The sequence below is a fragment of the Pan troglodytes genome, chromosome 17 (genome assembly GCF_028858775.2).
Source record: "Pan troglodytes isolate AG18354 chromosome 17, NHGRI_mPanTro3-v2.0_pri, whole genome shotgun sequence".
NCBI classification, from domain to species: Eukaryota; Metazoa; Chordata; class Mammalia; order Primates; family Hominidae; genus Pan; species Pan troglodytes.
The window spans coordinates 25646081-25659819 of record NC_072415.2 but is presented as its reverse complement, the minus strand read 5'-3'; the positions used below and the strand labels follow the sequence as shown (position 1 = coordinate 25659819).

The 13739-nt window shown below is 40.3% G+C and overlaps 1 protein-coding gene across 17 annotated transcripts in view; it reads left to right on the top strand.

Moving 5' to 3' along the window:
- The first annotated feature begins 1683 nt into the window (after positions 1-1683).
- LOC134808654 (skin secretory protein xP2-like) overlaps positions 1684-13739 on the top strand; it is a 53944-nt gene continuing 41888 nt past the window's right edge. The window contains exons 1-4 of one of the 17 annotated variants that reach the window (XM_063796012.1): positions 1684-4208; positions 5957-6018; positions 7019-7132; positions 8901-11794. In XM_063796012.1, the coding sequence (XP_063652082.1) occupies positions 3143-3610 (468 nt within the window). In that variant the 5' untranslated portion in view covers positions 1684-3142 and the 3' untranslated portion in view covers positions 3611-4208; positions 5957-6018; positions 7019-7132; positions 8901-11794. Of the gene's footprint in view, positions 4365-5956; positions 6019-7018; positions 7210-8390; positions 8634-8900; positions 11795-13739 lie in introns of those variants that run through there. The other 16 variants (XM_063796009.1, XM_063796004.1, XM_063795999.1 and 13 more) reach the window with 16 other exon arrangements.

The window sequence follows — 13739 nt, the reverse complement described above, 5'->3', positions numbered from 1 at the left end:
AAAAATAAATAAATAAGAAGAAAGATAAAATAATTGGATCTGATCTCACAAGATGTTAATTCCAAGACTTAAAATAAAAAGGCAAGACTTTAAAACTTTAAAAAAAAAGTGCAGAATTTTTTTTTTTTACTTTGAGGTTGGAAGAGTTTAAAGGCATTTTAAAAATGTTAAACACAAGAGAAGATAGATAAATTCAACTAAATCAAAGTAATTTCTACTCATCAAAAGATATAAAAACAAATTATAAAGGAAAGCCACAATCTTGGAGATATTCAATCCACATAACTGACAAAAGTTTCATGTCCAAGATATGTCCAAGAACTCTTGCAAATTGACTAGGGGGAAAAACACCTCCATGAAACAGATAAAATGCATGAACAAGCATGGCACAGAACAAGCAGTACATGAAGACATATGAAAAGATGCTCAGCCACACTAATAATCAAGAAAGTACAAATTAAAACAACTCATTAGCTATAGCTTTACTCCTACTACATTGGCAAATTTAAGAGTTCTGAAAGTACCAAGTGTTGGTAAAAGTATAAACTTCCACAACTATTTTAGAAAACACTGTAGCATCACCACATGCCCTCTAACCCAGCAATTCCACTCCTAAATATATGCCCTACAAATATTCTTAACACGTGCACCAGAAGACATATAAAGAATAATCATATAATTGTAATAGCAAAAGGTTAGAGACAGTCCAAACATCAGGAAAATCGGCACATAAACTATGGTATATTCATAGTAGTATATTATGTATCAACAAGAAGAAATGAACTAATACTACATGGCACAACTTGGAGGAATGATAGAAACAATCTTGAATTAGTGAAGCAAGTTGCAGAAATCTGAAAGTCATACTAATTGTATAAATCTCAGAAACAAGCAACATTAAGCACACATATATGTGTGTGCGCTATACTTATATGTAAACCATACTTTTAAAAGTATGTAGATATATAGATCTTGATCGATAGATATAAAACTACACTTAAAAAATAAAACAGGTATGATAATGATTAACCCAAATCTCAGGTTAGTGGTTAACTCTGTAAAGATGGGATAGGGGAATAACAGTAAATTCAACAATCTAGGTCTTCATATGGGCCATAGATTCAGGAGTGTTTGCTTTGTTTCATTACTTAAAAACAGACATTGCATACCTATTGAAGATCTGTCATATATCTGGCCACGTTGTTTTAAAATTTTATTTTCCAATATATACCTACAAAAGAATATATGTAGCTATCATTAGTCAATGGTAGGCACATCCTGAGTGTTTTGAGCATGACTGCCTAGTCTTGTTATTTGGGTTCATAAATTTCATGTAAATTATAAAGGACAAAGTAAGAGTTCATTTTGGCTTTGCAACTTTAAATGGCATTTTGATACTACCTTTAGCTCCAGATAAATTCCATAAATTATACTGACTCGGTAGATGGCTTTCCTTTTTTAGAAGAGTTGAATATAATGACATGTTCCTTTTCCCTCAGCAAAGAAAATAACGTCTAGCTATAAAGGAATAGGCATATACTACATGTTCTTCAGATCGAGCCTCAGATCTGAAACGCAGTCTTACTTAACCTCTGCATGCATCCTTTCTTCCGTTTAAGCATTTGTTAAAAAATGGAAAGCATTTCTATTTTCTTAACTTTTTCTTTCATTTAATGTCTTTTTAATTTAAAGAGTTTATTTGAGCATCCAGTGATTCATGAATCAGCACTAGACCACAATCAGTTCAGTGGTCCACTGTGGAGGCAAAAAGGGAAAACTTTTGTAAGATGTTTGCAGACACAAAACAAATAAAATATTTGGTTAAATTGGGAAGTCCCTAGTGAGAAGTTGGTTGACAGTTTCTAGTTGGTTAAGCTTAAGTTTTGTTTTCTGGATTTAACGTCTTGTTTCTATAATTATAAAATGGTCACTTCAAAAACCTAGACATGTATAAAGTAAAAATTTTCCACAATACCCCACCCAAAGATAACTTTTTTGAGTATGAATTTGTTCTTCCTCAAAATACGCGTTTTAAACAATTGATATCAAAATGCATCTTGTTTATTTGGCTTTTGAAACTGTTATAACACAACTTATAACATTGGAAATACATTATTTTATTAATACAAAGTTGTTTTCATAGTAAAATACCAAATTAAAGTCAGAATGAAACATACCATATACATGTAGACGAAAAATGAAAACTGTCAATGTATCCTTATCTCTAAAAAGCCACAAATTACATTCTTTGAAGTAAATATTGGGTTTTATTTCCTAAACTATACACATCAATATCACCTCCTGAAGCTTTTTACCCAGTTTCACGGTTGGTATTTCGGACATGCAATGTTCCATGCTGTCAACCTTGGAATGCCTCGTTTGGATACAGGGAGACAAAGACTTGGAGACCCAGAAGTCTGAAAGTGGTTCTTGACCGACTTTGTCCACTCAAATTAAGGCATCATGCAGCTGGTCATCACTTACATTGCTGGTTGCACGCAGGCACACACACACCAGTGCTCACAGCCAGCACGTGTTAAGAATGGCTGAGCTGGACCAAATGGTATGCGTGTCTTTCATCAATATAAACATGGACTGCATTCATCTGGACACGGGCCTTTCCCACCTACCGAGCCTGCCCACCACCCGAAGTTTAAGCTCATCTTGGAAGACCTGACACTCAGCAAGCCGTCTCCCCTTGTTCCACCGGCTTTGTGGCCCCAATGTCTGTATAAGCTGCTGATTTGCCTTCGGAAAACAAACCAGCATCGATTTCAGAGAAATTACTGGATAATTTGCGCTGTGAGGCGCCTAGATCGCAAGGCGCACTCCACAAATGACAGCCGATCCCGTGCACTTGTCCAGTCATTCGGGTGGCATAGTGTCCGGGTGGAAGCCCGCCAAAATAATCCATTTGGAAGGCACGGAGGGCTTCACTAGAAATTGCCTTCCTGTAGCTATGAGACATTGAGCAAAACAGATAAGAACTGGGGCAATGGAGGCATAAACATTAAGGCTAGGATGTATTTTTGGGGAGAAAGCGGAGGCTAGCAGGGAGGAAGCTCAACTTTATGCACCGCGCCCGGGAATGCTTTGCCTTTAACCACTAGCTGAGCCGCCCGGCTGAGGGAGCCCTCCGGCAATGAGCGCACGCAACCGTGAAGTCAGATTCCTCCGCCGACCGCGGCCCTCTCTCCTCGGGCTTTGCCTTCGCTCTCCAGCTTTTCTTCTTTCACTCCCGCTCGCCGACTCCAGCCCGCTGGGCTCACGCTCTGCCGGACACCAATCCCGGCTGCCCTGCCCGACGGAGCTCAAGGCTAGGCCTGGCCTTGTCCGCGGAGTCCGCCCCTCGCCGCCACCGGGATCCGCCCCCGCGCCGACACGCACTTCCGGCAGCGCCGCGGCCGGGAGGGACCGAGCGGGGAGCAAGGCCTGCGGTGAGGCGCAGGATGGACGCGTTGGCTGTCATGATGTAGGATCTCCTGACCTAGAACCATGCCCGGCGCAGGGAGAACAACGAGCTTATGGACCGGGTGCGGGGGCTGCTGTGCGAGAAAGCCTACCTGCTGGCCCGGGAGCGTTCGCTGGCCCACCTGGTGGCTTTCCCTAGACGTTTAACGGCGACTCCGCCCGGCCTCCCGACTTTTTGATGCAGGCGTTCTCTTACATGACTTTCTTCGAGGCTAGATTCTCGAAAGACATCCTGAAGGTGGCTTTCTTAATTAGCTGCCTCACCGAGTGGCGGAGCAGTTCGTAGTCCCCTACATCGAGAGGGAGAGCCCCGTCCTGGCTCAGTACTAGGGCTTCGTGGACGCGCTGTAGCGGGCCTTGGCCGTTGTGGGTAGGAAACAGTCGGGCCGGATCCCCGGTGTCTGGGGAGCGGCTGCGGCCCGGGCCCGCGCGAGCCACTTCGCTCCTACAAGCCCGGCTCACTAGTTCCAAGCTGCTGGACTTTGACCCTCGCTGGGAAGCTTGATCGCCGCCTGTTCTCGCCAATCTCTGCCTTTGCACTGCCCAGCAACCCGGTCACTGCCCAGGACCTGTTAAAAGTTGAATGGACCTCCCAGAATCACGCCGCTGCCACCGCCGTTTCTAGAGACGGCTTTTGGCCACCTTTGAGAATCAGGGTCAAACTTGGAAGGGCCTGCATTTGTCACACCTCCTCGGACACTAATTTGGATAGTTCAGGCCCAGAGACAGCTTCCCGGGTTAGTGTGCCTGACAACACTGAAGAAAAATTGTGACATTTTCCTTCCCCAAAATTACTTCGTTTTATACATTTCACTTCTCTTCTGAAATTACAGCAATGTCAGTTTGCGCCTTTTGGTCTGAGGAACGCAGGCCCTGGCCACTACCAGGAAAAAGTATTTACTTTTAAAACTTGAATGTATATCTTTACCGTATGCCTAGTACAGTAGTGCTTGGAAGAAACAGATTAGTAAGACAAAATGTATGTCTTCAAGAACACTTATGTTCTGAGAAAGAATTCTGAATGCAGATTCTAATGTCTGGTAAAATGCTTTACAGTGTAAAGAATGCATATATGATTCTTATTTTATGGCATTTTAAACTTTCCACCCCATGGTTTTAAAGTGTTAATATATGTTAAAAATATATGCAATTTATAAAGGAGAGGGAAAGCCCAGCTTGATTTTTGCTGCCAAAGATGGTGTATTTAAAATTAAACGTAACTAATGGCAAAAAAATAATGGGAATGGTGCAGTCTTTGAGCTGTATCCAGTTGGCATTATTCTCTCGGACTAAAAGGAATGGTATTAACTTCCTCACTTTGGGTAAGCCACTTTAGATTTTTGGGCTGCAGTTTTCTCAGGTAATTAGAGACTTTATATTATTAAAGTTTGGTTCACAATTCTTTGAGTCTCTTTTGGGAACAAAGAAGGTAAGAGGAGGATATGTGCCCTCCTCTCAATCAAAGGGTTTCTTGAAACCCTCTAAGGAGAAAAATCTGAAACTGCCTTTCCTAAAACGTTCTGGGTTTGTCATTCTGATGATCAATATCGTCCCACTGAAGTATCTTTTTGAATTCCTAGTTAGGAATCTTTATGTAAAGATAAACTGATCACTCTCTCCTTCGTGGACAGTTTATCTACCTAAAGATGATAGGGGGAAACACTGTTTTTGAAAGACGAAATAAAGACATGTTGTAGCAGTTATTTTATTGCCAGTTAGTATTACAAAAGTTCCTAAGGAACTCCCCATTAACTTGGCCTCATATGAACTACGCTTGAGTCCCATTTTAAATTGAGTCTTGATCGTATTTACTGACAGTTTCAAAGCAGCGTTTTTTTTTCCCATAGTAAAAAACCTACAAGATACCACCACCAAAGGAAAAAAAAAGTTTTTTTCAGTAAACCTCACGAGCATACATTTGACAGAATACACGGACTTTCTAATGAAAGATCACCGTCACCATTTTATGTCAGAACATGAAAGTCAAAGTATCTCATACAGATGTCTTTTTTTTTGAGAAGGTACACAAGGCTTGCTTGTAGAGATGGAGTTACATGGAGGGACAGAAGGTCACTGGTCAGTGATTTTAGGTTTTTATACTTCTGAAAACAGGTAATTACAGATTCTGATCAGTTTATCATTTTCTTTAGTCTTTTATTTTCTGCTGAATGCTCTCAAGGGACTGGATCCATACCTGTTTATCAGGCTCACCTGGAAGAGCCAAGTCATCCACTCAGGTCTTCCTCTGGACCTGCATAATTTCCTCATTTACTAGATTGGGTTTCTTTTATGTGTGGGCTTTTAATGCTTGGTATCTCTGGTCTTCCTAATATGTAATGCTTAGCATAATGATTTTAGCCATTATTCATTTTTGTAGTAGGCTTCACTAGCTTCCTGCTTCTCAAATCCCTTGAAAAAATGAGATTTTTTTTTCATGGAGTTCACGTCTAGTAAGTTGGTCTTGATTTTTTTTTTTTTCTTTCAGAACCTTCTGGATTTCAGCTTTGGCAAGCTTCCTCTGTTTCTGAGCCACCTCCATCACCTGGGGTACAATCCCATCCATGATTTTCCCCATCTCCAGGCATTTTTCATGGAAAGCTCCTCATGCTTTTTAATTCTAGTTTATCCATTTGTGTGGCTTTAACCTCCACATCCAGGTCTTTCTGGCTAAACTGCAGTATATCCACAATGGGGCCAATGGACACATAAGGGAGGCCCTGTCACAGGAACACGAACACCCGGAGTCGCTAGAAATCAGATTCCACCAGCTTTGCTTCAGGCCGACTTCCTAAGGAAGGCATGGTAGCATCACAGATGCTGTTTGTCTCAGTTTCCTGAGAAACCAATTTGTTAGAGCTGTCATTCAAGAGTGGGTCAAATTTGAGATATAAAAACCTTTCTCAAGGTAGACTCTTTGGCCCCTATGCCTAGTATGTCAGCTGGGCCTCTGAAGCTCTCCTCTTTGAGGTCCTGGCAGGCTCTGGCCCCTGTTGAGAAGGGGAAGCAGTCATGTGAACTCATGTGCTGGAAGAATCCACTCTACCCCTTCCCTGGCTACTCTCAGCTTCTCTCCTGCAATTTTTGTCTTTAAACATATCTTCAGGTGATTCCAGGTTGCATACATAATTGAGAAATATAAGATTTGGTCCCCGGTAGAGAGCCAGGTGAACTTAAGAAGGAGTCCATCTAAGAAAATTGCACAATTATCTAGTTTCACTTGGGTTTAGCTTTTATGGCTTTACTTGATTTAGTAACCAAATGATTTTCAAATGATTTTGATCAGGTGACTCTTCGTAAACTAGAGAATGAACTTGAGAGCCGAATTAGCACAGTTTAAAAATAATCATTTTGTTTTTGTTCTCTATTGTGTAAATTACTGAGGTTTGACTGTCTTGGCTAAACTAAGGCTCATCTAATATCTTTATTTTTGATATCGTAATTTCTTGCCAATTAATTGAAGGTAACATACTAGCAGACCAGATAACTACTTATGCAAACCTTAGATAACCACTAATTTAAACAAAATTAAATCCTTTGCCTTCCCCAGATCCTTTGCACATGGCCTGCTATCAACAATCTTCTACAATGATTCTCAGCATCACCTGGGGAGCTTATGCAAAATCTCAAATTCCTGGGCCCTATCCCCAGAGTTTCTTATCGAGTAAGTCTGCATTGGGATCTGAGGATTTGCATCTCTAACAAAAATTCCTAGGCGATGCTCACACTGTTGGTGTAAGGGTGAGTACAAATTAGAAATAAAACTATTTAATTCTGCCTGGTGCAAAGGAGAGAGAGAGAGACTTTTACCCTCCACATCCTTTTCTTTGGTCATTTACTTTAGGAAACTTAATTGTAAGCTTTTTCTGTGCCTCTTTGAAATGCCTGTAAATCTTTCCAAAAACTAAATTAGGCTTTTGCCAATTTTACAACCTAAGAATGTGAATTCCTCAAGGACCTGGGAGCTATCTCACTGAAATTTAATCATTGAGAAAAATAGTACCCCTATCTTTCAGCTTCCTGGAAACATAAGAGCCTAACTTTATTAGGCACCTTGCTCCATTACAAAGCTATCTTCTGTCATAAAGATATAAGAAATTTATTTTTCCCTTGGACAAAAGCAACTAACTAGCAGAGGGTCACCAAAATTACCAGGTGAATTTAGGGTGAACTCTGTGTGACAAATGGTGCTGCCAGGTTCTCTTGAGAACTATAGAAAGTGCATGACATGAATTTTTTACTTCATGATGGTGCAAAACCATTGCTTTTCACTTTCAGTATAATATTCAGGAAATTACATATTGAATATAAGATATTCAATATCTTATTTATTATAGGCTTTGTGTTATATAATTTTGCCCAACTAACTGTAGGCTAATGTAAGTGTTCTGAACATGTTGAAGGTAGGTTAGACTAAGCTCTAATGTTCAGTAGGGTAGGCGTAGTAAGTGCATTTTCAACTTACGAAATTTAAGCTGATATCCAAAGAATGAGTAAAAATGAGGTAAAGGAGCAGGAAAACATTGCTTCAGGCAAAGGAATAGTATGTGCAAAAGCCCTGGGGTTTAAGAATATGATGTTTTTAGAGAACTGCAAATAATTCAGTATGGTTGGAGCAAAGGGATGTGGAATGATTATTGATTCTGCCAGATTGCTATGCTTAGATACAATTTCAACCACCTACAAATCCATCTAATTACCTACATGACCATCATCATCTGGTCATGTTTCTCCATTTTATCATTATGTATACCTTAAAGACTTGCTCACATTACTTAAAATTGAGATAGGTTAGGCATCTATCCAATCTCCCATGCCAGTAATTCTATAGAAACAGATTAGGTTAGCTAGATAAGCCTGTTTACAATTAAATTTTATGCTGTATCCTTCTAATCACCACTTTCTCATCAAAATGCTCACAGATCATCTGCATCATTGTCCATTCTTTAAAAATGTGTAAACCCATCTCCACTAAAAATACAAAATTAGCTGAGCATGATGGCGCACACCTATAATCCCAGCTGTTCAGGAGGCTGAAGCAGAAGAATTGCTTGAACCCCGGAGACGGAGGTTGCAGTCAGCCGAGATTGCACCATTGCTCTCTAGCCTAGGCAACAAGAGCAAAACTCCATCTCAAAAAAAAAAAAAAAAAGTATAAATTTGTATCAAGCATGCTGGCTTGAGGGTTTAAGGAATTTCTTTTTTATTTCTGACATACTTCTGTGGAGTGTGTTTTGCTTTCATTTTTGTTGTATTGTTTGTAATTTATATTACACTATTAACAGTTTCTATTAGTGCTGTGGAATTAATTCCTCTTGTGCTGAAGATAGAAATATATTATTTCTAGGAAGAAATTGTCCTTATCGTCTTCACTAATACTGGACTTAAGAGAGTCCTCCTATAAGACATGTTCTGTTTTTCATTTTGAACAGTTTCCTTGATGGAGAACTATCAAAGCAGTCAAAGCTATCAAAATAAAAAAGAATTCTGATTGGGTGCAGTGGCTCACACCTGTCATTCCAGCACTTTGACAGGCCAAGGTGGGCAGATCACATGAGGCCAGGAGTTCAAGACCAGCCTGGCCAACATGGCAGAAACCCCATCTCTACTAAAAATACCAAAATTAGCCGGGCATGGTGGAACACACCTGCAATCCCAGCTACTCGGGAGGCTGAAGCAAGAGAATCGCTTGAACCTGGGAGGCAGAAGTTGCAGTGAAACAAGGTGGTGCCAATGCATTCCAGCCTGGATGACAGAGCGAGACTCTGTCTCAAGAAAAAAACAAAAACACAAACAGAACTCTGCCTCATAGCATCTTTTAAGTTATACACTGGACCTATCCTTTCCTCACTGACAGACATTTTAAAAATTTTTTGGTAAGGCCTAGTTCATATAAAATGTAATCCAAGCCAAAAGTGAACAAGAATAAGGGGAGGAAAGGGGACTCCAATAGCAGAGAAAGGTATTTACCTGGGATATACACTGCAAGAAAATCAAAGCTATAAGAAATGTCCATGAATAGTAGCCATAAGGCATCAGAGTGATAAAATTCCTGTCCCTAGGAGGGAATATTGGAGTTTGCCAGAGAAACAGAATGAGAGAGACAGAGAGGTTTATTGTAGGAATTGGCTCATATGATTACGGAGGCTGAGAAGACCCACGATCTGCCATCTGCAAGCTGGAGAATCAGGAAAGCTGGAGGTGTAATTCAGTCAAGTCCAATGGCCAGAGAAGCAAGTGTACTGATATCCAAGAGCAGGAGAAAGTAGATGTCCCAGAACAAGCAGAGAGGCTGATTTTGTCCTTCCTCTGCCTTTTTGTTTCATATGGGGCACTGAATGGACTGATGCCCATCCACATTAGTGAGGGTGGATCTTCTTTACTCAGTCTACCAATAGAAATGTCAATGACTTCCAGAAACACCCTCACCAACACACGTGGAAATAATGTTTTACCAGGTATCTGGGCATCCCTTGGTTCACTCAAATTGACACAAAATTAACCATCACAGAAGGAGACTGGCCTTACTCTGAAATTAGGAAACTAAAGAAGTGACCAGAATGGAGACTAGGTAGAGACAACTAGTTCTCTACCATATGTACAGTCATTCCTTGGTATCTGAGGGGGATTGGTTCCAGGAACTCTCAGGGATACCAAAATCTGCAGGTGCTCAAGTCATTTATGTAAAATGTTACAGTATTTGCATATAACCTTTGCACATCTTCCATATACTTTAAATCATCTTTACATTACTTATAATAATGAATGTAGTGTAAATGCTATGAAAATAGATATTACACTCTATTGTTTATTTGTATTTTTATTGAATTGTTTTGGGGTGGGGGGCAGCTGTATTCTCCTTTCTTAGTAATAGAACCCCTGGTTTTAGTTGGGCACATGACTGCCCTCAATAAAGATTAAAGTACCCCAGCCTTCCTTGAGATTGTGGCCATGTGACTGAACTTTAGACAGTGAGATATAAGCAGATATCTTCTGTGGCAGTGTTAGGAAACTATTAAAGACAGTAAGAACATTGCCCTTTGCCTTCTTTTTCCTTTCTTCATTTTTTTGCCTGGAATGCAAATGTGATGGCTAACACCCTAGCAGCCATTTTAGATTATGAAGATGAGAGCCACTCCCCAGGAAGGGTGGACCTGAAAGCTGGATTCTAGATGTGGAATGACAATACCAGCCCTGGACTACCTACCTGTAGGCTGTGTGTGTGTGTGTGTGATTGACAGAGAGAGAGATAGAGATACCAGAAGTAACACAAAGCATGGTACCTGGGACTGGGAAGGTAAATGTTTAAACATTTTAAATGTGGCATTGGTTTGTTGAAGACAGTCAAGCAGTAGGTGCTGCAGTTGGTCTTTATTAGGTGATGGCAAAACAATGGATCACATTTTCATGTGCTGTGTCTTGGGAGGCAAATGATGAGAATGTAGGATTGGGGAAAATGGTAAGGAAAATCCAAAATATTCATGTTTTCTAACCCCTTCTTGCCAATCTTAAAAGAAGGACAAACTGAGGCTAGATTAAGCAAGTCTACAGTTACAGTTGGAAGGAAACACAGCCGTGCTAAGGAAGTACTCTGTCTGTGGCCTGCAGTCTAGTTTGACTAGGTCCTGTATTTGAGCTTTGAAAGAGTAAAGAATACAAGTGCTCATATACCCCTGAAGTAGTTACCAGCAGTGACTGCAAGGAGGTAATCTTATGGGATGAAACTATAACTGTGTATTAACCATCATATATAGCATATATGTGTATATGTATGTGTGTGTATATATGTGTATATAAATATATGTGTGTATATACACACATGTACACACACCCTACAACCCAGTGATTTCAAAAAATTAAACATTTGTTTAGCTCATGAATCTGTGGGTTAGGTGACCATTTCTATTGGTCTTGGCTGGGCTCACCTGTACCCAGTCAGCTGCAGGGTCTAGCTCTTCTTATCTTGGCTGGGATCTCGCACATGTCTAGGATCAGCTGCTTTACTAGTCTAGGATTGTCTTGGCTGAGACAGCTGGACTACTCAGTTCTCCTCCACTGCCTTATCCTTCAGCTGGCCAGCCCAGAAATGTTGCCATGTTTACAGCATAAGAGCAAGCAAGAAAGAATAATATGCAACCACTTTTCCAAGCCTAAGGTGAAAGGGTGGGCAGAACCTGTGGTGTTAGGAGGCAACTCATACCAGCCCATGGGTCTACCGTTTAATTTTCAGAAATTTGGCAAGCTGATTGTTAACACAGCCGTTGTTTAATTTATGTACTTGTAATTAAATAATTTACATTAAAACAAAGATAATAGGTACTCAAAACTCATGACTTTCTAGTTATTTTATTATATTTTACTATTGTCTGTCCTCTTAAGGTGTTTGTTTCTAGTGTATCTGGTGGAAACACTACTTCATATTTCAGTTGTGTCAAACCAGTAGCTTGAAATCAGCCACTGTTGGAGTGTTTATACCACAAAAATTGATAGAAGCTACAAATGAAGTGTTGCTTGTTGATTTGTTTTGTTAATTGTCTGGCTTAAGAAAGTGGTAGAGAAAACATTAATGCAGATTAAATTTAAAAGCGTCTTGTGTCTGTGGCTGTTACATTGCAAATACAAAAAAAATTGAGGAAATGTTCTTTGAAAACTATTATCTAATTCTGCAAAGTTGTCACCTCATTTACAAACAACTGAAGTTTCAACTACCTCTTTATTGTTTTACTTTCCTCTTACTGACAATGAGAATATCAATTAACATTCATGTCAGAACTACACTTGCTCATGAACTACAATTGTAGATTGGCTATGGATAGAAAATTTAATGAAAGTCAAATAAAGCATTCAGTAAGAATTGGCTATATAGAACTTACAGAAAAGATTATTGCATATTTTCTTATTTGTCAATGTGTGCTACACATATTTTCAGTAAAATTTATAACATAATGCATAAAGTATTTTTTAAGAAACATTTAACCAGTATGCTACTGGGCAGAAGGCTCCCCCAAGAGTAGGAGGACACTGCAATATGCTAGGGCAAAGAGTATAGTTAGAGGGGCAAAAATTTGGGTCATTAATCCAATTAAAGTACCCTAGGCACCTAGTCTTTCTCAAATACTTTCCATTAAGCAACTGTCAGTCAGTAGAACCTAGTGCACTGACAAAGATCAGATTGTGATTTTTGCCTATTATTTTTAAATGTCTCAAGATAGCCAACACTTCTTGGGGGGATAGGGTGTTTGAGCTTGGTATAGGGAAGAATAGGCAGAGCCTAGATGCCAGTACTGTTGGAGTGATCGGACCCAACACCGAGTCATAGGGGTGACGAAGTCCGGTGTAGTCAAAGGAATGAGAAAAGAGTTTGAGAGAGAAAGTGAGTCCCGGGAGCCAACACTAAGTATGGCGGCTGCGAAGGCCCTGAACTCTGGAAGCCCAGACTATTTATTGGTGCTCAAACAAAGAAACAGGTGGTGAGAATGTGGGGTTGAAAGGGAGCGTTGCATTAAGCACATTATGATTTACATTACGTTATGATTTACATCGCATTATGATTTATAGCTGCAATGGTTTAGCATATGCTCTACTACTTGGGATAATGGAGAGCAGGTTCTTTTAACTCAAGATACAGTCAATCCTGGGAGAGCAAGGAGCAAGGAGCCAGCAAGTCTAGACACATTCCAGAAGCCACGAGCCCTGGATTCTATCCAAGCCACGAGAGGTTGTATGCCCTGGGCTTAGATTATGGTGTGTCAGGGTAGCCTTCCACCCTTTAGCACAGAGCTTGGTGTTCCAAAGGCCACAAGGGATTTTAGACCCTGGACCCCAGACATGTTCCAAGACTCCTTTACATTATGTCAGACATGCAAGCCCTGCCTCCGCTTCTCTCCCAACACTCAGCTTTTCTCCCAAGAAGTACATCACACTAAAATGTCTCAGGCTTAGAAATTGTCTAGACATTACGATCTCTGGCTACTAACATACGTGGAACTAACTGAAAGCAAATATACCAGAAGATTACTAAATTTTAAGGAAATTGTTCTTCAAAAGAAATTTCAATCCTGGCCTGTGACCATCAAGCTCCTAAAACAATTTCTGGGTCCCCATATTCACCCTAGCAGGAAGAGAGCTTCTGCAATGGCAACCACCACAGAGGGGCTTCTGCCCCATGGCCCCTTCTCATGCAGCCATGTAATATAATGCACGTCCTAGAAAGCAGAGATAAGAACCACAAAATACAATGGGCAAGAGCTTAACTGAGGACTACCAAATAG